This window comes from Siniperca chuatsi, linkage group LG20, assembly GCF_020085105.1.
Source record: "Siniperca chuatsi isolate FFG_IHB_CAS linkage group LG20, ASM2008510v1, whole genome shotgun sequence".
NCBI lineage: Eukaryota > Metazoa > Chordata > Actinopteri > Centrarchiformes > Sinipercidae > Siniperca > Siniperca chuatsi.
This window is the reverse complement of record NC_058061.1, coordinates 7,171,542-7,195,397: the sequence shown is the minus strand read 5'-3', so window position 1 is coordinate 7,195,397 and position 23,856 is coordinate 7,171,542. Positions and strand designations below refer to the sequence as shown.

The window sequence follows — 23,856 nt, the reverse complement described above, 5'->3', positions numbered from 1 at the left end:
CTGGTCAAACACACAGACCCAGACTCAGGAGACAGAAAAATACCCCTTTCCCAACTACAGATTATCATATTTATCCTTAAATGGCACAGAATATAACTTACTACTTATAATACAATATGTAAAATTATAAATGTAATCTCCAAAAATATCAGCCATAGAAGTCTTTACAAAATGAGTAACATCCTAAATTATATCATAAATGCTAAATAAAGCAAAGTTAACGGCTCAGATTTATTTTTTAGGAGAAATTTATGTGTATATGTTGTCAGTGTGGAGATCTTCCATGGTGTACTGTATGCTGGATAGTTCAATTATCTTCTGCCCAAATGTGGCCTCTGTTCACCATCTAGTGGACATTTTAGAATATTACACATCCAGATCAGTAGAAAGCCTCTTGTGTGTCTCACACTAAATCTTAATTCCAATGACATTATAGAATATCAGTCTTCAGTCTTAAGCATTAGTCTGAAACTGTTCTAAAAAACCATTTCAGTGTAAGTACTTGATGCACTCATTAATGTGTTGATATGAACCCTAATCCAGTTGTTTGTCTGTCACATTTGAACCTAGTCAAAAGAATTCTGCTGTGGAAATATCTTGGTTACAGATGCAAGACTCTTGTCTCTAATTTTCACCGATGCAGCAATGTTGTGAACTAGGACGACAAAAAATGACCTTATGAACAGACACTCTTTTTATCTCTCTCCTGCAAACAATTAATTGGCTGCAATTAAAGTTGGTTGCCTTTTATTGCAGCCAGTGAATTGTGTTTTCACCGGAAAATAAGCAACTTTTCACTTATCTCCTTTGAATTTATTTGGGTACAAATTAAAAAAAATTACAAAATAAAGCATCAAGTAGTAATTATGAAAACAATGTCAATGACAACACCATAAAAGAAAAGGCAACAGTTAAATAACTCCTTAAAAACACATCCAACTAATCTGGAAAAGCAACCTGTGGTGCTGATCTACACAAACAGACATGACATTTAACAGTCAAGTTTGGGTAAGAAAAGGCATAGACCTGGGGCGTGTGAGAATACAACATTGAGTTTGAATCAAGAAGTGCACAACAATCAAGATGATTTTTTTACTCAAATATTAGTGTCTCATTAAATTGAAACATCACTACAAGAAAAATTGATGCTGAAACAATTTGACAGTAGGCCATGTTTTCATTACAATTTTTTTTTTTTACATTGCCATTAGTGTAATATCCTCTCAGCTTTTGTATCCTTTGTCTAATAAAGCCAGTCTTTTCCATCGCTTCTTAATTACACCACTGCTGTGAGGTTGAGCCCCATAAACATCCCCCATTAGCTTGATGTTTCAGTTTCTGGCCTTCATACAAGCACTGAAAATTACCAAACTGTATATACACATAATGCACAAACATTAATGCAGTGTTGCATTCACAGTGAGCTTGACACCATCCTGACTTGACGATAACATAATTCAGCACGACAGCAAGCTAAAGTGGAAACACTTGACAGAACAGGACACGCACTGTACGTCCAGCAATCTTTGGCGTCTGCAGGCTTGTAGGTCTCAGAGCCCGTCAGCGCCGCCGCTCAGTGTCCACAACAAAGCACAGAGTAGACCTGTGTGGAGGTATCCAGCTACTGTCTGGTTAGTCTCCATCATACTGCCTCACAATCTTGCCTTATGTCGGTCACTGAGGGGTTAACTGTTGATTTTAATGGGGCTAGGGGTGGTTTGGGTGCTCCAGTTAGGAGACAGTTCCCCTTCGGGCTCAGCTGGTTTGGGTGTTAGTGCTGGTGTTGAGGATAAATGTGGGTAATGGCTCAGTGTCTGCGTGTGCGCTGGCCCCCAGTGCCTGTGGTGGTGATGTAGAGGAGGGGCTGGGGCTGCCGCAGCTGGGGCCCTCGCTTCAGGTTATTCATGTGGGCTGCAGAGGACTCTGCATTTGAGCCTGTAGAGAGACGGGGAAATAACAAAACAAAGCTCAATAAAAAGGTTGTTATAGAGGAATGTCACTTAGTCTATATTGGCAGTGACAGTGGTTTACCTGTTTGCTGGCTGTTGTGGGGTGCCCGGACTTTGGCGAGATGAGGGACCCCTCTGTACTGGGGGCGGAGCATGGGAGCCTGGGGCTGACCGTTATTGTGGAGATGGGGGTCTGATGTGCTGTCCAAAGGACGGAACCTCTGAGCTGTGGTTGTCTTAGTTTGAGGCAGCTGCAAGCGAGAGGAGGAAGAAATGATTACACCCAAACTTCTCCAAAAACCACCGAAAATCAAATAAGGTGCTGCTTAGTCCTATGATAACTATTTTGGGGCTTTATGGCTCACATATGTATTATGAGACACCACAACACCAGGGAAAACCAGGCTCAAGAGCGAGTAAATACTAATGTTGCCTGTTTCTGCTAGATGTGTAGGTTGTCAATAATTTACATACATGTCAGCTCGAAAAGCTGGATCTACAATTTCACTATTGTCACAATGGTGAAGTTCTCAAACTATTTGCCATTTTACTAGGCTTATTATAATATCAAAGGAAGCACCAGGAATTTTATTAAATCTGGCATTTCCACATACACTTGACAAAATTATCTGAAGCTGGATATACAGCCTTTGTTTGTTTTTGCAGATTGTGTACACAGTATGCTGTCTATGTGTGTATATATCAATGGACTCTGATATCAGACTGTACATTGCAGTTCATGTTGTTACTGTGGGCTTTTGTTTAGATGGCACAATGTAGTGATGAGTGATTCCCTTGAAGGTTTGGTTTAATGACAAATACGCATTGGGCATGTAATTTTCTTTATGTTGTATGTGTACATAATAATGATAAAAAAAGAGGAGTGATAAGCTGATTCGGTATATTAAGGCTGGTTGCCATTTGCTGAGCTTCCCTCAATGGCCGAAAATCACTTAATTCAGCTTATACAAAGCAGCAATAATTAATGTAAATACATCAGTGTCTCCTGAGGAGGTACTCAGAAATGTTACAATAATAATACTGAACATGCAGAATTTGGAAAATACTCACTGCTTGACCAGTGACCTCGAAAGAGCGTGAGCGCCTCTTCTTGCGGCGAGCCTCAAAGTCCAGTTCGCGGGGCGTTTGGTTCTTGTTGCCGACCTGACGGTTACGTGGGCGTGTCCAGGTCACTTGCAGGCCGGGCCCCTCACCTGTGCTGCTAGACAGGTTATCGTCCGAGGTGGCATGTCTGAGCTCGGGGCTAGGCTGCCTGCCACGCCGCATTGGCAAACCTCTAGGGGGTGCCTCACTCAAAGAGAGGCTGCTCTTCTGCTTCTTGGGGTCCAGGGGAGAGGAGGGAGGCGGTAACCGCAAGGCATCCACCTCCAGGGCTTTGGAGCGTCGACGGGCTGCTTTTACTACAATGTTCTGGACTCCCTTTAGGATCTGTTGCCGCTCTGTGGAGACACAGGGAGATATTTGTTATTTTACTTTATTCACTTTCTTTAACTACTTGTATTTACTTGCATGCACCTTCATGATAAAAGGTTGGGAATGCCCAGGTTTACAGTCCAAAGGCTACTTCAGAAAGAAAGAAAATTACTCAATGTTTTTATGGGCACAGCTAACCATTCGTTAGTGCTGAAATTATTATTAGTTGTTTGGAAGAAAATAAATCAACAACAATTTTGATAATCAATTAACTGTGTAAGTCAGTTATAAAGGAAGAATGCCAAATATTTGCTGGTTCTAGCTCCTCAAAGTTCAGTTTTATATTACTGTGAAATGAATACATGGGTTCTGGGCTGTTAATCAGGCAAAACAAGCAATTTGAAGACTTCACCTTGGGATATGGGACATTGCATTGTGCATTAAAAAAATGTTTTAAGGCACAATTTTATAGACTGCATAATTATCTGTATCGAGGGTCTAAGTATAGGGCTTTGCACTGTATACACTGTAAAACCCTTTGAGGCTAATTTCGTATAAATGACCTCTACCCTACTACTCTTCCCAGATTAAACATTTCAGAAACCAATTCAGAAAACTGGATAAAAACTGTTCTGTTGAATGTGCTCACACCAGCCCAACAATTCTTTAACCCCAATTGTCCCTCCACTAACCCATACTGCACATTCACTCGTTAGAACATCTTACCAGTTCTTGAAAGGGGGATATCAGCCCCGGCCTCGCTGCTCTCGGGTGATGAGTCCAGGTGGCTGCTGACACTGTGGCTGAGATGGCTGTAGCTCAGAGAGCTCTCATGAGCCAGCGGCTGCAGCTGCAAACATGAGATGCAGAGTGCCACATTATGATCAGACATTCACTGCGGTCCTTTGCTTTCAGTCGAGGTCAGATTGAGTGCCATCTTAATCAATTCTGTGTCTCTCCAAAATGAAATTTTTTACTTTGAATAGGGCATTTGGATTCTAGCACTTATAACTCTTCTTACTTCATCTTGTCTATGAGTCACGCTCCTGATACATTTGCATAGAGAGAAGATTAGATGGAGGTAATATTATTTCAAGTCTGGAACAAAGATGTTATTCTGCTGGTTTGTAAATTTCAACATGGAAAGCTGAGCAAAAACCCTGAATGCAAGAGTTGAGAGTGAATACATATTACAGCTTATATTTGAGTTTCTTTTATGGAGCTGCGTGGGTTGAAAATGAAACTGTTCTACCAGAGTGAAATATCTGTGTGAGCTTATTTCAACCAGGAACCGATATTGCTTGAAGTGAAAAGCAACACCTGACTAGACGGTATTAGTTCACAGCATGAGGCACCTCTCAGGGATAGCTAATGAACTGGAATAAACCAGGGCAAATACTGCCTATTAGAATTGTCCTCACCTCTCTGTTGCCCTTCCCGTTAATGTGGATGGGAGGTGGAGTCATGACAGCCGAGTTTTTTATCTGCCTGGCATGAGGGCTGTTCTTAAAAACTCTGTTATTGTCCCTGACACGGGGAAAGAGACAGAACAAGTGATACTCAATGTTATTATTACTATAAATGCAGATGTTGTATATATTCTAAATGGGAAACATATGAACGAGATGTCCTCTTACAGCTCAGGCTCAGGCAGAATTGGGGGCAAAGTGTGTCTACGAATTTTGGCTTGGCCTCGTCTGTTATCAGAGCACATGTTGCGCACACTCTCCTGGTCTGAGTCCATGTCCTGCATGTTGTCACGACCCTGACCGGGCAGGGTGATCTTGGGTAGAGAGCCCTCCTGCAAATGAGAGCAGAGCATTTATTAGGAAATATTTGTATCAGCATTCATCTATGACTACCTTATTCATATTTTTGTATAATTTAGTTTCTTAATTTGATTTGTCATGCATGGGCTACCTTGATGGTGTGTCTGATGGTCACCTTATCCAGGGCCATGGCTTTGTCTAGTTTCCTCTCATCCAGCTCCCTCATGTACATATCATACAGCTCCTGGAGGTGTGGAGGTACCAGCAGACTGTGGTCTGGAACACACAGGCACACATATAATTCAGTAAACCAGAAATTCACCGGGCGTAAAACAAAAACCAGACCAGGGCTGCAACTAACTAACTATTGTTTTTATCGCTTAAGCTGCAAATTAGTTTCTTGATTCATCGTTTGGTCTATAAAACATTACTGCAACATCAAATACACAGCAATTACCCAAACAATACATATTTAATAGAGATAGACTGATAGACTCACCATCAATGAACTGTCTCTGCTGCTGTATGATCTCGTCACACAGGTGTCTGTGTTGCTCGAAGCGCTGCACCACAAAGTTTTTCTGCCGGATGACGTTGTCCTTGAGCAGCGCGTGGGACTGCATCTCTGCGTTCTCGATCTCTAGCTCATGGACCTTGCAGAGAAGGCACAGGACCTCGCGCTGCTCCTCTGAGCTCACCCGCCGAGGCAACAGCTCCTCCAAGCGCCGGGCCCGATCCCGAAGCTCCAGAAATCTGTGCTCGAGCAACTCCTTGTGGATGAGTGGAAAAAGATGTGAACACATTTTGTTTTCCCATTTATCAAAAATGTCATGTAAGAGATGTAAAATCACAGCCAAGCCTCAAACTATTTATAAGGCATTAGAAGCAAGTATTTTGTTTTTATATTGTACAGAAACAAACAAAAGTATGTGAATCATTTAGTTTTAAAAAGTAGATCACAAATCCTACCTTCTGTTTGTGGATCTTTTTCTGTTCAGTCATGAGGGTAACCAGGTTTTCTCGTGCCATCGCTAACTGCTGGCTCTCTGTGCTGTCCGGAGGAGAATCCGGGGAGTCAGAGTCCTTCTCACTTTCGTCCTTATTGACACTTTCCTTCGTCCTTTCAGCACGCCACTTCCTCCTGCGCCTACTCCGCTCCTGCTCCCAGCTAGGAGAAAAAAAATACACAAACATTTTAACTGCCAGCAATAATTATATGTCATCTTGTGATTTACAGCTAGATCATTTTGATCACTTTTCTGCAGCTTCATTTGAATGTACACAGTTCAAATAATTATCTGTTTTTGAAAGATAGTCTGTAGTCAGTCAAACCCATGGTTAGGTCAGGGTTAACTGAATGTAGCACAGAGCGGTTGCTATGGTTACCTGTTGTAATACATCTTGCACACAGCTGTATTGCTATAATTAATACTCTCAGACAAATTTTGAGGATGAGGTGCACATACTGTAAGTCAATTTTCAACCTTTTTGTCAACTAAGTGGATTCCTGAATGTCACACAGGTTACAGATTACTTCACTAGCAAGGACCACGCCACAACAATATGTCATTTAAAGGTTTAATGGACATTCAGATGTCATATAAAGGTTTAATGGACATTCAGAAGGTAGAATAATGTTGTGGACAGATGGATGGCTGTAAGAGAAAGGGTGATGATGGAAGAGGAATGTTGTCTGTTAGGCTGGTCTGGGAGGATGTTCTGAAGACCGGGCAGCAGGAGACTCAGTGTGGGAGTTATGTCTCAGGTGTGGATTCACCCGAGCTGATTACAAAGAGATTAGATTGCGCTGAGTTGAGTGTGGGCTTGGCGGAGATCGTTTAGATTGTTGCGGATGTAGGAGCAATATGCCTGAGATGACCAGTGGCCAAGGACCTGGATGGTTTGATCTGAGTTGCCCAGTCTGGCTGCTGTGGAAGCTGCACCAATGCGGATCGAGTGGCCATTTTTCCTGTGTCGGTGATAAATAGTGGATGTTGCGGTGTTGCCTTGGCGGCGTACCTGGAGTAGATGTATTTGGTTAGCGGCTTGTATGGGCTGAGATAGGAGATAGGAGATAGGAGAAAGAAACTCCCAATTGATCTGATTTACTCTTTCGGAGCATGGATAAGAGAGAGTCAGAAGTGTGGATGGTGATGTTGGATAGACTGGGATGTGAATTCGGAGCACCTCAGGAAACAAAAACAAAAAAGCCAGCAAGAACATGGATTCTAGTGTTAAGTCAACCATAGGGGATATGTAGTCTTAATGTAGAGAACGGATGCATAGGCTGAGAAGGTCTGAAGTGCGTGGTAAGTGTCTGGCTGTGAGAACGGGTTCCTGTTTCCGCAAGCCTTTGGTTAACATTGTAACGTGGGAATGGGAGGTAGAAGGACAATGGAGGCCAGTAACTAGTTTGCAAAAGAAGTTGATTCCTGCTAAATAGGTCTGGATGGTTGAGGATGGAATTAACATGTGTCATAAAATTGCAGATGGACATGACGTCCAGAGAAGGAAATGACAGCTGGTATGTGGCGTGATACATCTTGTAACAACTCCAGCCAGTTAGGTAGGTTCCTCAGCTGTGGAGCTAGTTGAATGTTGTGGCTGAAAACAGTGAGACTGGTATGGGATGAAAATCTTAAAAAAGTTTCTGAATTTCTGATACGAGAAATGAGACAATGAATCAGCGATACTATTCTGGTTGCCAGGAATGTGGGCTGCCCTGAGGATTAACTGTTGTTGAACCGAGATTAGTGTGAGTCTGCAAAGGAACTACATGATGGCTGGAGAACAAGATCAATCTTTGTTTAGGACCTCTACGACTGCTGTGTTATCGGAGTGGATGAGTATTGACTTCCTAGACCATTCATGCCCCCAAAGAGTGGCAAGAGTGGAATTATGCAAATGGCATAACTAAGGTGGCCAAGGAGGGCTAGTAGCCGGCATTTGGTGCATCTGCCAGGAGACAGTTCGACAGTAGCAGAGTGATGCGCTGTATTTTCTCTGAGGGCAGAGATGTTGAGACATTGAGTCGAGGGTGATGCCTAAGAACTCAATGGAGGTGCTAGGCCCTGAGATTTTCTCCTCGGAAAGAGGGACGCCAAGTTCAGAGAAAGCGTTTGTGAGAGTTGTAAGCCCTAAGTGAGGAGGTGAGGATGGTGGGGTGAGGATGAGAAAGTCGTCGAGAAGATGGAGTATGTAAGGGAGTCTGTAATTGTTAGTCAGGATCCAGCACAGGCCTTCTGAAAAACAGTCAAAGATCTTGGGACTGCTTCTGCAGTTAAGGCGCACAGAAAATGATAGACTCTAGCAAACCCCGAAAAAAACCCGCCAGAAATCTGGATGAATGGGCAAGACTTTGCATGCGCTAGTAATGTCTGCTTTACAAAGCCAAGCTCCATGTCCTGCTAAACGGATGAGGGTGATATCATGGTCAATGGTTGCATAGATATTGATAGCTAGAAATTGCATAGAAAAATCTGGACTGGGAATGACACTGTGTGAGCCATATGGGGAAGACAGGTCTATAATATAGTATTTCCGAGTGGTGACACCTATTGAGCTGATGCAGAACACTGGAAAAGGAGGGTTGAGGATGCTGGAGTGTTTATTGTTGCTGGAGTGTGGATGAAGACTAAGTACAGATGAAACAATCTGGCTTTATTGTCATTGTGGTGGAAGGGAATGCCTTTCCCTTTCAGGAATCGTTGAAGGTGGGCGGCGGTCCAGTCTCTAATGTCAGGCTCCGTTTGTGGAAGTGGAGATGGCCGAATTGAAGAGGAGGGTGCACCACCCCATGGAGGATATCCAAGGACTGTACGAGAAGGAGGCTGCTTGTGATGAGAAGAGGGTTGGTGGCGGCTCCAGCAACCATGACTGGAGTGTGGTATGTTAACCACTGATCGCAAGAGACTCCGCTGGGACACTTGGCTGTGGTCTGACTGCTGTGGTGTGGCTGGAGGATAGCCGGTTGCGAACAAGTTGACGTACAGATCGTTGTCTGAACCAGGCAAGTATCCATGGTAGTTTGACTCTTTTGAATTTTGCGTTTTGGTTTAAAGTGATCGTGAAACACGGTCTGTCTGTCCTCGAGAAAACTGAGACAAACGGGGCAGGAAGGGTAGACCAGGTATACTGTAAGTAGGCTTGACAAGTGATTAGAGGTGTGCTTGAGGCGTGGCCCTGCTCCCAAACCTAAGTTAATAAGGTAACTTAATTTTGTGTAAGATATCAGATATGAGAGGAAAGACAGATATAAAGATATAAATCCTAAACACTGACTCTGCAATGGTTAGCAGGTGTTTGGAGGTGTCGATCTGGATCTCCATGTTGCTGTTTTCCAGCTCCATCAAGCTCCTCCTGATCTCCATTTGTTGGCGGAAGGCTTCCAGGAGCTGCTCCCTCAACTGGTCCATCTCTGCCCGACTCTGATGACTGGAGTGGGCCTGGACCTCCGCTACGAGTGGGGAGAGATGATAGGCAGAGAGGAGAGGAGAATAAGGAAATAGTCATGAACAGGCAGTGTAGAATACAAATATTAGCAGCTTCATTGGCAGATGTTCTTCATGGCAGTGTGGACAAGACTTTACCCTGGACATGGCGGATGTCAGTCCGATCTGAGTTGAGCTGGCGGCTCGCCTGATCTGCAATCTTCTTCTTGAGCCGCTGGATCTCGCAGCGCAGGTCTGAGATGATGTTGGTGTACTGAGCAATGTGGTATGACACATTTATTAGGTTCTTCTTTACCTGAAGCACACAGCGATGAGAAAGTCAAAGAAAAGAATACTTAGATATTTGACACTGAAAGTTCCATTTTCTAACTGCAAGTAGTTTAATTTGATTCTTAGAAGGAACTAAATACAGAATCAAATACTATAAAATAGTAAATAGCTGCACTTATATAGCACTTTTATCCAAAGTAATTTACAATTTGCTTCTCATTCAGCCATTTACACACACATATCAACAAACTATCATGCAAAGTGCTGGCATGACCATCAGGAGCAATTTGGGGTTCACATGTGGACAGGAGAAGCTGTGGACTGAATTGTAAACTCTGTGATTAGATCAAATGTCTTACAGTCCGTAGTAATAAGCTGTAACAATCTACTCCTTACAAAGATATATGTGCAGTAAGAACTACAATATTGAAATAAAATTTTATATCACTCCTTAGTGAGCCTATTTTACAGTGATGTATAATTTCAAGAAATGTAATGAAATGTTTCATTGTATCATGATATCCACTCATCTCTATTTGAACTGTAGTAAAGACAGATAAGATGACATATGTGTTCTGAGCTCACCCGTGTTCGAATGCTTTTGGCACGGTCAGCGTATGTCAGCGTGTTACGAGACTCCTCAAAAGCCATAGAGGCAGGGCTAATGTGGGCTATCATGACCGTTCGGCTGTTCCCGCCCAACGAGTCCTGTCAATCAAAGACATCAGAAGATAAACAATATATGAATAATGTCTGAATCACAAAATACAGTTATATCCTGGAGTTGGTCCCCTATAACTTCTTAAACTGCTGTACCTTCAGTAGTCGAGTCAACTTGCTGTCTCGATAGTTGACATACTTGTTGCCATTTTTGTCACTCAGGGCGTTGATGCAGTTGCCTAAAGCCAGGAGGGAGCGGTTGATGTGGGCCCCCTCTTTCAACCGCTGACCCCTATTCTGAGTCTAATAAATAGACAGATAGATGCGAGTGAGAAAACCTTTGAGCTTTTCATGCCATTATTACAGAGTAAACAGTGGACAGCTGATAGGAAATTAGGGGAGAGAAAGTTAGGCAATAACATGCAATAAAGGTCCCCAGCTAGACTCGAACCAGGGATTACGTGGTCAGCACCTTAAAGGCCCTGAAAACTAATTTAATCAAAGTCTTAATATGAGCAATGTGATCCCACATGAAACCAGTATTTTCTAACATTAGAATGATTTCAGTTATTTCACCTGAGACCACCTCCTTTTTTCCTCTGTCCTCTTCTCACTGGTTTCAAGTGGGCAGGGCTCAGATGAGAAAAGGTGATGTCACATACTTCTGTGAACCAATCAGGGTTAAGCAACATTTGAATGGGAATCTGGGTTGTTTGGTCACTGTCAATCAAATCTGATCAAATCACAAGCGCACAGATCAGATGAAGCAGATTATCTGAGTTTAAACCTCTTAATAAATAATACCTAAGAATGTTTTTTTTTTTACTTTGATTGTTGCCTATTTAGTAATGAATACTTGTTATAGAGCAATACTTAAGAATTGAAACCAAGTTTTAAACCTCTGAACATATAGTTGTCATGTTTCCCCTCTTGCCCAGGAGATGGCATTACCTCCTACCTTTGATCTATCAGTACTTGGTTGAACTAAATAAACTTACTAACTGCATGCACTCCTCTTCTTTAGGGGCAGAGAAAATGTTCCCTGTGTCCTCAAACGACAAACAACTCTCTGTTCTGCTCAATTCCTGGATGGGTTAGGCATATGTGCTATTCATCCATAGTATGGCTGTGAACCTTTCCAACAGTCTCTATGGTAAATAAGTGCTCTCACTCACTGTTTGCATGTTGCTCTAGTGGTGTGTATGGATGTGGCAGTGTTAACATGGGTGACAATGACAACCCATTCATCTGACCAACAAAAGCAGACTCAACTTCAAAAACTGCTAACAACAAACTGAACAAATACTTTTCAACATCCTCACTTGACTGCTTAAAAAGCAATAACAAAACCCAGAAAATGAATCGGCTCACTTCTCTTTCTGTCTGATTATACAGCCCTGCTCTTCTCCACAGAAGTATCGAGCGTGCGAGACAATATTCTCAACTGAGCAGCTAACTGCACGTAACTGGCTATGCTGTAAAAATATTTATTTGGCAATCATGAAACTGCTTATCATCTTCAATGCTCTATTTTTTACTACTTTTTTACTTTTTTGTTTCTTTGTAAAGGGTGTGTTTTATGATTACTCCCGACACACTGAAGGTGTTTTTATTTCTTTTTATTTTCATATTTAATTATTTTCCTCTAGTTTGCCTGTCAACTGTAAAAGGTAAAATCAATCAAATATTAATCACAAAAAATAAATAATTCCATATATAAGCATGTTTGGAATTTTCCTTCAAATGATTATACAGAGAGAAAGGGAAGGTGACAACATGATGGTTACAATCCTCTTGGTTAAAGCAATATACCAACATTTTGGATAAAATAAACTCTTTGGAAGGACGAAGATCCATTGTTAATCTAAATAAACTTGTAGTTTGGAGTCAATGTACAGGTGGAAGAAGTATTCATATTCTTTACTTAAGAAAATGTGCTGCCAAATGAATGTAGTGGAGTGTAAGTATAAAGTGGCATGAAATGGAAATACTCAATTTCTCTGGACTGTTCCAGAGGACTGACTGACATCCCAGTGAGCAGACTCCATTTGAGTCCAGACACACTCACAAAGCAGACTCTTGTAGTTTTGAGGCTATACATGTGTAACGTGTCCATACAAGCTTAAAAGAAGCAGTGTATGTGATACATACACATTATTGGCACATTAGCCAATTCTTTGAACTTGAACTTGAGTTTGGCAGAAAAGTAGCTGACAAAGTCACTGAACCCACCTAGAGACACAAATACCAAATACATTGTCCACCTGTACAACTACCAATTAAACATAATTTCAGCCATTTCAACACCTCCTGACTGAGTATATATACACACACCTGGGCTGCTCGTTCGGAGCCGGCGAGGTCAATCATGAAGAGGCGTGCAAAGCGGACCTCCTGCAGGACGTCTCGACACCGGCTCTGCTGCTTGACGGCCACCTGCAGCACAGCGTGGGAGCGAGAGGACGTCTGATTGGCAGCGGTTGGCTCCTGGGTGCGCTGTTTGTTGCCCCTCATCAGCAATTCCATGATCTGTAAATACATAGGTAGAGTTCTTTGTCATGTATGCAGTTGTGCTGGATGAAATCTCAATGTTTTGATTAAAATAAATGAGAAGTCGTGTCAAGCACAGTCAGGTAGCTTGTCTAACCTCTTGTGCATTGATGGTAGACACCTCTGTGATGCCAGCAACCTGAATCACTCCTTTAGAGTCTTCTCTCAGGTCCAAAAAGCCCGATGATGGGTTTAGGAGGTCACGGATCATCTCATTGTAGATCTAAAAAGACACAAATAAACATAAAATCGTCAGCTGAATGCACCTGCAATAAAAAATTACAAAGTAGTGCTGTCTCAGTGAAACGTAGTTAAATACAGTACAAGTCAGGTAAATGCAACAGTTTATGTATCTGCCTGACATCCTTAAGTTATGTCCCTTTGAGTAATAGACATGAGTCAACTGGGCGGATGTTTATGTCCATTGAAAAGGCTCCATTCAGGCTCTTAGGCCTCCTACACAGACCCAAACCTGGTGCACAAACATGAAGTGCTATATTTTCAGCAACTTGTCATTTAGAAACCACAGCTTATTGGGTGGCAGGCTGTCATAAGCTGCAGTCAGTGTTCTTCTTTCACTAAAAGAAAATTCAGGTGACTTCTCTGTACTGACATTGATGGGGCAGCGAAAGCTCCTAAACCCACATAAAAGCTCAGTGCAGGAAGTGACATCCTGGAAAGTGACCACTGGATGACAAACCACAGGGAGGTTGATGCTGTACAGAGAGTTTTTAAGTCCTCAGCCACAAACTCTGAAAGGCAGATGCTTTTACTGACACTGACAGTTGGATATTTGTTCTATTATTTTTTCCATCTGTACTCTTTCATTGCTGGTCTACAGCCACACTAGCAGCTCTGTGATGCTGTACTTAGGCACAATGGTGATGATCTGTATCATGGCAATCCATCCAATAGTTGTTGAGATATTTCAGTCTGGTCAAAAATGGTGGACTGACCAACAGACTTACATTGTCATCCTTTACACTAGTGTACAGTAGCTAAAAGGGTTTCTCCTTCCATTGAGGTTCCTAAATGTGAGAAGAGTGGGGGAAACTAAACCAGAATAAACATAAAATAAAAGGGTGAGGGAGCACTGTGTGCATGTGAGTCGTAAAGAATAACTGAAAGTGCCATTTTTATCCGTACAGAGTATACTTATTTGCATTCGCTGTATGTGTTTCTGTGCACACGTTTTAATTGTACGTGTGAAAAAGATTGTGATTTGAACAAGAAAAGTAGCGGGTGTGTGCATATCACTCAATCTGGCTGTAAAATGGCGTTTAACCTCTTTGTGGCTAGGCAGCAGTGGCAACAGATTGCTCCCTGGAAACAGCAAACACACATGTCACACACAGCCTTGTGTTGAGATTCATCCTCAAGACTTGCGCAATACAGGTCAGAGAAGATCCAGATTCCATGATTAGCATTTTAATAGGAAAATGTTCACTTCCACCCACTCCCAGTGCTACTAAAGAGCTAAGCTTCGATAAAACTAAATCTTTTTGCTCTTTTTATACAAGGTTACATTCATCATCTTTCTCTCCCAACACTTTGCTCTTCCTTTCTTTTTTCTCTCATGCTCATTTCCTTTCGTGACAACCTGAACATTTTTGAACAAATATGACTCATTCTTTTTTATATATCGATGCTGCCATCTTTTCCTAAACAACTTTTGGGAGCAAAGCTATGATGGACAAATTGTTCACTTAAAATCATAAAAAAGATACTGAATGAGGTTGTCAATTTCCAAGGTTCACATGATATAATATTTCCTGTTTTTAAAAAACCAAGTAGCTGCTATGTGCGAGGTAAAAAGTGTAAATAGATAACTTGAAAAGGCTTTTGAAAGGACAACCTTATTCAGAACTATGAATACTATATACACTAAGACATATCTGTATGACTATACTAATTTCAAATTGACCAAAGTCAGGAAAAGCCAGAAATGCCCTCTTTAAATGGGAATACTAAGTCACAGCAGTCAGGCTCAGTTACTGCTATCAGAGTCAAATGAACCAACTCCATTGTATCGAGTGCTACTAAGGGCTTTGTCATCAACCACACAGTCTGAGCTGTACCTGCCTCTCAGTAATGAGGTTTGGAACCACAGCCAGCAGGCACACAGAGAAACCGCCATCATCAGCCTGCCGTCTTATCTGTGGTTCATCATCCAGTGACAAAGGCAGAGATAATCACTCAGCCAACAGGACCACAGATCACTCCACACCTAGAAGTACTTAGGGCTTCTGTGCAACAAAAGCACCTTTATTCCTACAGTGTGTAATCGGTTACTTACTGTGGTGTTTTACAAAGTTTGTAAATCTTGTGCAAGCTATAGTGGTGTTGAAGTAACAGATAATGGACAATAGACATACGAAAAACAAACATCCTCGGTCTTTAAACAAATTTTGGGTGATGGTGTGGTTGCTTCACACATTTTTTGTGAGAAAGGTTGCACTTAAACACAGTGCTAACCAGCTAATCAACTGCACAAACGTACATTTTGTGTCAGCATGAGAGAAATTAATCAGTAATAGTCTGTATTTGTACTCCAAAGAATACCACAGAGAGACAAACAAAACTAAATAGGCTACCATTATATCTACTTGGAATATAAATTGAGAAAATAATCGATAATTTCAAGTGACACTGGTGTTTTTAGCCCATGATCTTTTGCCTCTAGAAGAAGAAAGAAAGACAAAAAAAGAAGACACAATAAAACAAAACCATAGAAATGAAAAGGCAAAGGGGAAAAATAGGGAAAAACCACAATAAATGGGTGAAATTACTGCAACATGCCAAAGCTGCTAAATGGCCAACGATAAGGGTCAGTTAGGGAAAAACCACAAAAACTACAGCCGATGGTTTAATGATGGTTCAGTGACACTCTGTGTCTGACTACCACTTTGTATTTCACTTCTATTTTCATAAAAGGTTTTTGTTTTGTTTTTGTCTTGCCTTTTAACAAGGCAACGAGAGGCATAGCAAGTGTATTTGTACAGCACCTTTCAACAACAATTCAAAGTGCTTTTTGTAAGACATAAACAAGGCATCAAGATATGAAAGAAACACGAGGCATATAAAAACACACATATACCAGTGTAGAATTATCGTGTTCTGCTAAGTTGGTTTATCTGTGTCTGGCCTTTTCTACAGGCCTGTGGGTAGGGATGCCAGCTCAGCTCATTTCAGATGTGAAACGAATGGCAGGCAAAAGTAAAAGGACACCAGTAGGATCTGCCTCAACAACCTCAGATCTTATCAGTGTGAACAGATGACAGGGAAAGAAATTCTAATTGTGACGCTGACAGAAACAGAGATAGATAAAGACAATTAAAATGTGAAGAAATCAGAAGAAATCTTTAAACTCTGAAAAAGCGATCAAGTTAATGGCTGTAACATTTCGACTTCAGGGTAATTAGGAGATGTGTCATCACTGCTGCATTAACATTCTGTGAGCTCGTGAGGAGAATAAATGTGGAGACGAGTTGTGGAAAATGAAATCCTGACCTCCAGATAGGACATGGAGACGCTATACAGCATGTCATCACTGGTCTCCTCAATAGCACGGAACAGGTCGTTCAGCGTTCGAACGTAGATGCCTGGCTCCTTGTCTGTTCCCAACATGGTGTATGTCTTCCCACAACCTGAAAACAGAAAAGAACATTTTAGAAAAAAAAAATGTATGGCCCATCATGCTCAAATAGAGATACAGTTATTACATCACTTGCTACAGTGGAACCTAACGTTGTTTCTACGCAGAATCTGAGTGCTGTGTGATGAAACACCCACAGCTTGTTAGATTATTTATCCAGAGATGTGGCTGACTTTCTTTTAAAAGGGGCATCTTCTATCTGCAGGGACTTCCGGTTAATTTCTGCATAAAAACTCTGTCCATGATATTTTTCTCTTTGTTTTTTAAAGCGCAGTGTTTGTCTTGAAAAGACAGAGGAATACACAGTTTGATAGTTATATAATGGTAATGATTGATTAAGGTTCTTTAGACTTGATTTGAATCACAAATCACTTTGGAAATAAGCCAGTGGCTTGTGTCATATTTATGCTGCTCTAATCAGCATTTATTATATAAACAATGGATGAAATGACAATGTATACTTTGAAAGGAGTCACTTGTAGTGACAAACCCACAGAGAATTATCACCCAACTCTGCAGTTCCCCTCAGCTCTATGGAACATTTTAGTGTCTTTCAGCTCATTACTTTGGTTATATGTGGATAACTTTACTGTTTTGACTCTTTCTCACCACTCTCATCAGCATTGTTTCCAGACGCAGCTGTTTTCAGCAAAAGCTGAAGCTCTGATAAACCCACTTTATGCTACTTGCTCAGCACCAGACAAATTTAGCGACTAGCTGGTGAACATAGTGGAGCATTGATGCAGTTTTAAAGATATCATACTTGATCTCCAGACCCCAATATGGCATAATATGCACATACAATCTGGAAATAAGCCCTTTGTTTGTTTCCTTTTTCTTTTATCTACATTGAGCTCTGTCCTTAAATGCTATGGAGCTCCATGGGAAAAAGGTGTTGAGGCACACCCAGTCATTAATTGGATCTGTGATTCCCCCTTCAGAGGAAAAAGTAAATACTATATTATAAACCAAACCACCTTATCAAAGATAAATCCTAAAGTTAAAGGAGCAGTGTGTAGGATTTAGTGGCATCTAACAGTGAAATTGCATTTTGCAACCATTTGAATACTGCTCGCCTCATCCTCCCCTTCCAAGAGTGTAGGAGAAACTACGGTGGCCAGGAAACTCAAGAAAAACGTGAAAGGCCCTATCTAGAGTCAGTGTTTCGTTTGTCCGTTCTGGGCTACTGTAGAAACATGGAGATGCAACATGGCGGCCTCTGTGGAAGGGGACCTGCTCCCTCTGTAGATATAAACAGCAATGAAAAACACAACAATTCTTATTTTCAGGTGATTATACACTAATGAAAATATTCTTATGAATATTATATTCAATTTCTGCCAATAGATCCTCCTAAATGTTACACACTGGTCCTTTAAAAGCTAAGTGTTTACCGTGTCCATATAACTGAATGTTCAGGATGTACCATCTTAATCTGTCCTTGGCTGGCCTGACCACACTGTTGCACGTGGTACAAACACATAAACACACACACATACGACACCCCACAAGAGGAGACAAAGAGCTGTGAATCTCTGAGACAGATGGACAGACAGAAGAAGTCAGTGAGATAGATGGGTAACTTGATGGAGAAATGGTGCTCAACTAGTCTTTGACAATCTGTCCCTTCCCACTGGAAACGTGGGAGGTAAAGCATGACTCATTTTCTAATCAGACCTGCGCTACAATTTAAAACCAGAACAGATGCAAATAAGATGTCTCACCCTTTACTGAAAGAGTGCGCTTACTAGTTGACTCAGAAAGAGGCTGACCAGAGATTATACACCAGAAAGCTAACACATGTAAATGGTGGACGGCACACCTCCATTCAAACACAACAGAGTGCTTAGTTGTGTTTGTGGCTTCTGCGCAAGACACACACACACACACACACACACTCACTCACACACACACACAAACCCGTGGGTCCGTAGGCAAACACGGTGGCATTGTAGCCTGATATGAGGCCCTCAATCAGCCCTTTGGTTGTAGCTCGGTACACCTCCTCCTGCACAGGAAGAAGCAAATACATGGTTTAATGGTTCAAGTGCACATGCTGTGCCACATTTGTTTAGATTTCATTTAATCTTTAATTTATTTGAACTTTGCACTTTTGACTGACCTGACTGGCTGAGTAGTCAAACGCCACATCAAACATGTAAGTCTTCTCCCTGGAGCGGTTGGCACGCAGGATGTCGTCCGGGTCTTCCATGGGGTCCATCAGAACCACCATCTAATAATGAAGAGAAGAGGAAAGCAACGAAAGGAAAGAGAGACGAGAGAATGGGAAAAAAGAGGAACACAGTATGAGTCAGTGTTAAGTCTCCAAGCACAAATTGATGTCTGAGCAGCCAATTAACTTGAAGATATGTCTCTTGTCAATCACTGTGGAAAGTTAAGCTAATGAGAAAGTGTTCCCTTAATTCAGTGAGTTGAGGATCAGCTTGAAAATGTGGCATAAGTAAATGACCAAAAATGATACAAAATTATTGTCCCAACTAAATTCCACTGGGATTGGACGGATCACAGATTGTAAAATGATAGTTTCACTGGGAGCTACTGTTATCATTTAGTGTTTGTTTAAATTATAATGTGTTATCGCATTGCTGCAAAAGGGGGGAAAAAAAGCAGGTACAGTGCACAGCTGGAGCATCAGCTGTCAGGGTTAGTTAACACAAAATGCAGATGGCTCTCTGTCTGTTGCAAATGTATGTTTCTGTGGTTTACACCAGGAAAATTTAAATACATCAGACACTCATAGCTGTCAGCTCAGTCAGTTGTAAGATTCTAGTAGGTTAATCTGCTTCAGTGGTTCCCAACCTTGTTTTGTTTCGTCATCTTCCTAATGTAGCCATTTGAATTTATTTTAAGCTGGATGTTATTAACAGTATAAATCATATATTTGTTTTATATAATTGTTTTCTTACAAGACATAGTGACCGTGAAATTGTTGATGTTTAGCCTGGGTCTGTTTTTTATTTCTTTTATATTTTTCAGTAGGTTTGGTCAAGTTTGCATTCAAACAACCACTGCAGAAGCTGGACATTTCAAGCATTTACTGATTACTTTTAGGGACCTGTTTCAACTTCTTTGCATTATTCTTAACTAGCTTTCACACACTCTCAATTGAAGCAGGTGGTGTTAAGGAAGCACCTTAACTGACTTATGCTGGTGGGTGACATGTTCCGTGCAATCAGCTCATCACAGCTGGTAGTTTGTTTCATCATTTTACCAATTAATACTTTCCATTTTTTCACATTAATTGAGCTACTCGACAATCATGTACCCCTGGTTGGGAATCACAAATCTACTGTACAGTTTCAAATGAGTCTGGTGCACATGGAATTGCAATGTCCCATTTAAAAGCGAGGACAGGGAGAAACAAAGCCAAACCCAACCATCAGCCCACGTGTAGAGGACATTCATACTGTAGCATCTGGAAGAGATAGACCAGAGGCAGGTTGCTAAAAAAGTGTTTTTGTACATGTGACAGTCTGAGCAGTAGAATCACGCTGTATACGAATACATGGAAATGTCTCATTGTTCCAATTGTGCTGCTTGACAAAGCCTAAGCCTAACCCACAATCATCGTTTAATCACAGCTTTCCAAAAGAACATTTCAGGGACAAATTCTGAACAGAAACAGCACAGCATGACATCACAGGAAAATATTATAATGCTGTTGACAAATCAGTGAATCAGAGTGGGTGCAATTGACAGGCTGTCCACAGCTAAAGGAAAATTATTCCCCTCACAGTGTTGTGGGTTTGAATCTCATGCTATGAAAATGGCAGAAAAGTCAATAATAATAAAAAAAACAAGACGGTACAGAGGACCCTTGAGCTTCTTTCAGATACGACCATCGGGCAGCTGGGAGTTTGCCAGGTTTTTCCGCTGATCATCTCTGTTCAGCAGTGGATCTGGAGAGTCCTCTGAGGCCTGTAATGCTGAAGCACCCGGCTTGTTTGATGACCCCCTCAACGACTGAGCCGCTCACTTTGAAGCCTCTCAATTGAAATTCAAGATGAGAGATAGGGAGAGGGAGGAAAGATGGAGAGGTGTGAGAAATGAATGCAACACCGCTACTTGTTTGTATGCTACTCCCTTTTCGATCGTTCCTCCCCTTTCTTCTTTCTCCCCATCCTCCTAACTTCCTGCTTCTCCTCTAACTTTTCTTTGCATGCCGTCCAGCTGCAATGACATGCGAGTTCTGATCACATTTCACAGGAAAGATACAACAAGGGTGTACTTCTCTTAGTATCAGAACACTTAAAGGGAAAATTAGGCACGTTTTATGTGGATGTCCAATCAGTGTTGACGGTCAATGCAGTTGATTGAAGCAATAAATTCCTCAGTGCGTGCTATATTGACTGAGAAAGCTGGATTTCTAGTCTCCGCTGCTGGGTAGCCAGGGAGCGTACTAGATGCCGCTCAAAAACAGAACTTCCTTGTTCTCTTCGTTTGTACTGCAAACTAGGAAACTACGTTTCCAGCAAAAATGGCATCCCAAAATATGAGTGTAGAGGATGTTATGGACGAGGATACATTTTACAGTGTTTTGGCTGACTTGGATATTCAGGCGTATTTATTCGAGCCAGATTATACGGCCGAAGAAATGCAGTGGCAAGAGGCAGAGGCTGCCGCTGCAGCTGTGCAAGAGGATATGACCAGCGGGGACCCTCCAGAACCTGAGCCGCCAAGAGCAATGAGTATAAAGTAGTAATGTGATTATGGCTCATACAGTACCTGTTAACCAAGGCAGTAATTCCTGCACTGCTGCATCAAGTCAGTAATTTATGTTCATAAAGTCATCTGACAACATAAACATAAATACAAACAAATATATTACTTCTACACAACATCCAACCATGTCTGTGACAACATGCATCATCGTTTTGGAAGTTTCAATGTCCTCATCCACACTAAAATGTGACAATGGTATTTTCAAATTTGTCCACTATGTAGAGCACAGTTTTGTGAACAATGTCAGTTAAGTGTGGATTCAAGGCAAAACCAGAGAGAAAATTTTGCCAGCTTAGTGTGAACATCGCATGCATGGTGTGTGCGTGTGTAATTGTGTTCCTTGAAAAAGCTGATGCATGTATAGTAGGTATCAAATAGTGTGTGCATCCATGCACAGTTCTGTCTGTGTGCATGCACTTGGGAAAATCATTAAAGGCCAAGGGTGTTGATAACACCTCTTGTCCCATCTGTCATCTGTGTTTCTTGAGTTACAGTATCTTCCACAGCTCCACCCATGAACATCTACACACAGCAGCTGCTGCTTGGACAGATTCTATACCACTAATAAGTCTTCGAATAAGACTGTAAGGTGCTGGCTCTAATGACAGTACACTGTGTGGTAACATAAGACTGGATGTCTGGGCATGTACTTCAGGGTTTTGATGCCAATAATGGACTACAGATAACCTCCCAGAGTTTAGACTTTGCCAACATAGGTGCCCTTCATATTAGACTGTCCTCTGAGTTCAATTAAGAGGCTTCTAAGAAACAAAGAGTCTGGGGTGAAGTACAGGTCAGACTCGGCTGCTGAGCATTGATTTCTAGTGTACAGAACAGGTTAAGGAGCATTTGGAAACATGGCAGTCTCATGGAAACCATTAAATCTCCCACACATCCTCACTCTTTCTCACACAGTTGCATGGAAACATGTACTCATACACACATAGCAACTAAGAAAGCAGCATTTCATGTCCTCTGCAACAAGCAAGTCTGTGCAAGCAGGGTGGCAAGAGGCATGACGAGAGCTGAGGCCAGCACTCCCACGCAGTGTGCTTGGGTGTATGCATGAGAGGAGGTGTCGTCTGTTGTATTTTTTACACTAAAAACAACTCTCTTGATCTACGTGTATGCACTAACGAGTTTGCACAGATCATTTTATCATCCAGAGTGCAACAGTTCTTAAGAGAGCTGCGAAGATTAGTCGATTCATTGATTAGTTGATCTACAGAAAATTCATCGGCAACTATTTTGATAATCGATTCATCGTTTGAGCAGTTTTTTAAGCAAAAATTCACTAGTTCCAGCTTCTCAATTGTGAATATTTTCTGGTTTACTTACTATTTTATGATAGTAAATTGAATATCTTTGAGTTTTGGACTGTTGATCAAACAACACAAGATATTTGAAAACTTGCATTGGGCATTTTTCACAATTTGCTGACATTTTACAGACCAAACTATTAATCGAGAAAATACTTGGTAGTTTAATTGACAATGAAAATAATTGTTAGTTGCAGCCCTTGTTCTCTGTATTTAGTACAAGATCATGCTATTGCAAAGTATTATGTCATACTCTACAGGTAACAAAAGGTACATCATCACTACACACACAAACACTACCAAGTAATTTCTATGGCTGGATAAAGCCTATTATTTATTTCCACATGGACTAGCCAACTATATCACACAGCCACAAATCCAAGTAGGACCTGTTAAACAGAGATCAGCTGATCAAACTGTCAGTTAGTGTAGTCCATCAGGTAGTCGGAATTGTCAGAATCAGCCTTAGAGCTGATATTCATCCCTCTTATTTGCTGTACATCATGAATCCAACAAATTTAAACCTGGGCTGTGAGTCAGTGAACAGCTGCACAGCAACCACTCTACAAACACAACTGGCACACACAGCAAACACAGAGCCTGATAAGATTAATAAAAATGTCTCACTGGTTCTGGTATCACTGTTTTTGAACATAATGAAAGTAGTGGGCAAGCTGTAATTATGACAATGATGATTAAATACTGGGACATTGGCTGTGACTCTAATATGAAGAGTCAGGCATAAGAGCACATTTATCAGCTATCTATTTGTCTTTTTGCCAATATATCTGTTTCTCTAACTTCCTACTGTTAATCGCCTGGCCTTCCCATGTTGAAAGCCAGTCTAGGCAGACAATTATTTTTGATCAATAATCATTTGAGAGTTGAAACTAAGTCAGATAGAAGATAGATACAGTGTGAGTAGAGTCCTCATTGTGATTTCCAAAGGTCCATGATGGTGGTTAATTCTGTCTGACCTATCTGCAATTCTATCAGGACAGAAGTAACTGGTTCACTGGTTCAGCTTGTTAAGCATCATCTGTCAAAGATCAGGAA

The 23,856-nt window shown here is 41.4% G+C and overlaps 1 protein-coding gene across 2 annotated transcripts in view; it reads right to left on the bottom strand.

Moving 5' to 3' along the window:
- Positions 1-798: 798 nt before the first annotated feature.
- Positions 799-23,856, bottom strand: part of kif19 (kinesin family member 19) — a 40,386-nt gene continuing 17,328 nt past the window's right edge. The window contains exons 1-19 of one of the 2 annotated variants that reach the window (XM_044177769.1): positions 20,575-20,687; positions 18,861-18,971; positions 18,659-18,746; positions 16,594-16,730; positions 13,181-13,306; positions 12,868-13,062; positions 10,690-10,836; positions 10,459-10,581; positions 9,742-9,898; positions 9,434-9,608; positions 6,122-6,320; positions 5,652-5,922; positions 5,304-5,428; positions 5,021-5,184; positions 4,805-4,910; positions 4,110-4,233; positions 3,021-3,409; positions 2,032-2,200; positions 799-1,935 (exon numbers count right to left, since the gene is read on the bottom strand). In XM_044177769.1, the coding sequence (XP_044033704.1) occupies positions 1,808-1,935; positions 2,032-2,200; positions 3,021-3,409; positions 4,110-4,233; positions 4,805-4,910; positions 5,021-5,184; positions 5,304-5,428; positions 5,652-5,922; positions 6,122-6,320; positions 9,434-9,608; positions 9,742-9,898; positions 10,459-10,581; positions 10,690-10,836; positions 12,868-13,062; positions 13,181-13,306; positions 16,594-16,730; positions 18,659-18,746; positions 18,861-18,971; positions 20,575-20,640 (3,000 nt within the window). In that variant the 5' untranslated portion in view covers positions 20,641-20,687 and the 3' untranslated portion in view covers positions 799-1,807. Of the gene's footprint in view, positions 1,936-2,031; positions 2,201-3,020; positions 3,410-4,109; positions 4,234-4,804; positions 4,911-5,020; positions 5,185-5,303; positions 5,429-5,651; positions 5,923-6,121; positions 6,321-9,433; positions 9,609-9,741; positions 9,899-10,458; positions 10,582-10,689; positions 10,837-12,867; positions 13,063-13,180; positions 13,307-16,593; positions 16,731-18,658; positions 18,747-18,860; positions 18,972-20,574; positions 20,688-23,856 lie in introns of those variants that run through there. The other variant, XM_044177767.1, reaches the window with a different exon arrangement.